General features: G+C 45.8%; 1 protein-coding gene across 1 annotated transcript; it reads right to left on the reverse strand.

Moving 5' to 3' along the window:
* Positions 1 to 4: 4 nt before the first annotated feature.
* Positions 5 to 1,933, reverse strand: LOC122546821 (zona pellucida sperm-binding protein 3-like; the record flags this gene model as incomplete). The annotated part of the gene is made up of 4 exons (XM_043685445.1): positions 1,507 to 1,933; positions 360 to 475; positions 177 to 280; positions 5 to 85 (listed from the first exon to the last, which is right to left on the reverse strand). Coding segments are annotated over exons 1-4 (526 nt in total), but the record flags the coding sequence as incomplete, so codon positions are not given.
* Positions 1,934 to 2,692: the final 759 nt, after the last annotated feature.

Consider the following 2,692-nt stretch of genomic DNA (forward strand, 5'->3'; position numbering starts at 1 on the left):
TGGTTGGCCATTGAAACAGATGCCTCAATGTGAATGAGGTCTCCCAGGGAGTAGACAGTGGAAGTGCGCTCTGTCAGCCAGTCACCTGAAGTACAGCAAGACAAGGGTTGGAGCCAATGGGTACAACTCCCAGAGAGAGACACCAGGAGATCCCTCCCCAGCCACCCATCACATACCATTCATTAGACGCAGGGAGAATGACAGATACCCTTCTCCAGACCTGGTGGAGCTGAATGGGATCCAGGTGGGCTTGATGGGATTGCTGCTCACATTGCCCTTCCTGGGGGAAGGAGACAGGGCAGCCATTTTAGGACAGCAGCAGCAGGGGATCATACTAACAATCGAGTAAAGATTCTCACCTCAAATAACGACATTTAATGGGAACAACAGCACCATTGGTTCTCACAATGAGCGATCCAGGATAGTTTGGGATGTGGGTCAGGTGGGTGGTGTAGATCAGGAAATTTCCAGTCATCTGGAAGACCAGGTTGCAGAATGAGTGACTAATCGGAAATAAGAATGTTCTACACAGGGTTCACAATGACAACATTCTATTTGGACATTCTTTAGGGAGTGCAACAGGCTCAGGGCCAGGAGACTGCTTTCTCACACCCGGAGCTGGAGAGACCAGTATTCAAGGGCAATAGGTCACAGGTCAGGGGTCATTTAGGATCAATTTAACAATGACATCATTCCAAAGATCAGGATGAGAATTCCTGAACAAAAAGTTGGTTCAACAGAGGTTGTGTGTTGGGCTCCCAGACTGAATGAGAGATAAATATTGAGGGAACAGGGACGTGGTGATTGTTATCACAGGGAAGAGGCTGCAGGGATCTTTTGGCCATCATCTCCCAGTGTAATCATGAAACCTTCAGATTATGATCAGGATATGGAGATTAATAGTAAGGTAAGGCATTAAAACAGTGTGCATGAGATAGGAATAGAGAAAATAGTTAGCCATAATAAAATCAAACTAGTTTGACCAACAGGCTAAATGTGGAGCTCAAGGACAAGAGCCGTCGATTTATTCATAGACGAGCACCCCTAGTGGGAGGGAGTCAAGACAATTTGCCTGATGGTTATGGAGCTACTTTCCATCCAACTAAACACAAGTCATGCTGCTCAGAGTTGTGCTCCTGTGACCTCACTATTGAGAATGTAATTATAATATAGAAAGCCACACTATCGGTCACTAAAGCAAGTCAGGAGAACATTCACAGCATCAACACACCACCCATAAGTCAACCCATGATACTTAATTCATACTGAATATACATTTTAACAGAACAACCCCTCTAATCAGAAGCTTCTAAACTAATTAGAATGGGAGCACAAGGCTACAGATGGAGAACAGTTCAGGCACAGTCCAATCCAGGAGAGGAACCAAGTCTGATGATTTGAGAACGTAGGAGACAAGTCCTCAATATTAATAACATCTCATTTAGGGTTACAGTCAAGGATAGTCTACAGCCCAAACTTCCAGCAAGTATAGACAGCCCCCATTACCTGCAGTCTGCTGCCACATTCATGCAGCCCATAGTCAAAGAAGACAGTGTGGTTCTCAGGGTAGACCCTGGTTGGCCAACAACCTGCTGTCCCCAGGGTCAGGTCAGCAGCTTTAATCAGGTGCCTGGTTCCAAATAAATCCAGCTGGGCCCTGACCAGCAGGTTGTGGTCTCCACACTGCACCATCACAGTCTGCAGTGGGGACACACTCCCAACCTCAGACATTCAGAAACTAGAACCAATGAGATCCCCATGAGGAGGCACTCTCTCAGGAACAGGGCTGGCTCTCACTATCGTCCATGGAAACTTCTGGCTCAGAAACTGTTGCCATGTATCAGAGCAACAAACAGCTCCAACTAACACCAACAAAGGGAACAAACCCCTCACTACAAAATCACCCATGATCCTAAACAACACAACCATCCCCACACACCCCACAACCAGCTCCTTTTATACACACAACCTGCACTCACCTGACACCAATGTGACCAGAAGCAGCAACATTGAACCAATCAACCAGACCAAATCTCTACAATTTCCACCAATGACTGAACTCATCGAGTTATTACCAGGATGGCCTATTTCATTTGGACCAATAGGAGTGGCTGTGAGCTGTTGTGCTGTCACCTGACTGAATTCAGCTCCACAAGGTCTCATGGTGAAGGCCCCATGGATACAATCATCAAACATAGCTCATTGATCCAGGAGGGTGACTGCTGGGTCCTGCCCACCCTCACCTGAGGGACTCTCAGTGAGACCCACAAAGAGATTGTCTGAGAATGGGGTTTGGGTAGAACAAAGGGATTGACCTTATACTATACTTCCCCCTGTAAGTGTTTGATGGTGGCAATATGGAAGAAGCTTTATTCTGTATCTGAATGTGTCATGTCCCTGTTTGGGGAGTGTTTGATCGGGACAATGCAGGGAGAGCTTGACCTTCAGTTTATTTTTAATTCCCAGAGTAGAAGTAATTTTACTCTGTATTTCACCACGTGCTGTCTGTGTCCTGGGAGCCTTTGATGGGGACAGCTTTCCTTCCAGTTTTCAAGAAAAGTGGAAGATTTAGTTTCAGTTGCAGAGAGTAGAATCTTTTACTCTGTTTCTAACTCAGTGATGTCCCTGTATTGAAAGTGTTTGATGTAGACAGTGTAGCTGTACATTTAGTTTAAAAGTGTAGAGACAGCTT

The sequence above is a fragment of the Chiloscyllium plagiosum genome, unplaced genomic scaffold (genome assembly GCF_004010195.1).
Source record: "Chiloscyllium plagiosum isolate BGI_BamShark_2017 unplaced genomic scaffold, ASM401019v2 scaf_9836, whole genome shotgun sequence".
Classification (NCBI taxonomy): domain Eukaryota; kingdom Metazoa; phylum Chordata; class Chondrichthyes; order Orectolobiformes; family Hemiscylliidae; genus Chiloscyllium; species Chiloscyllium plagiosum.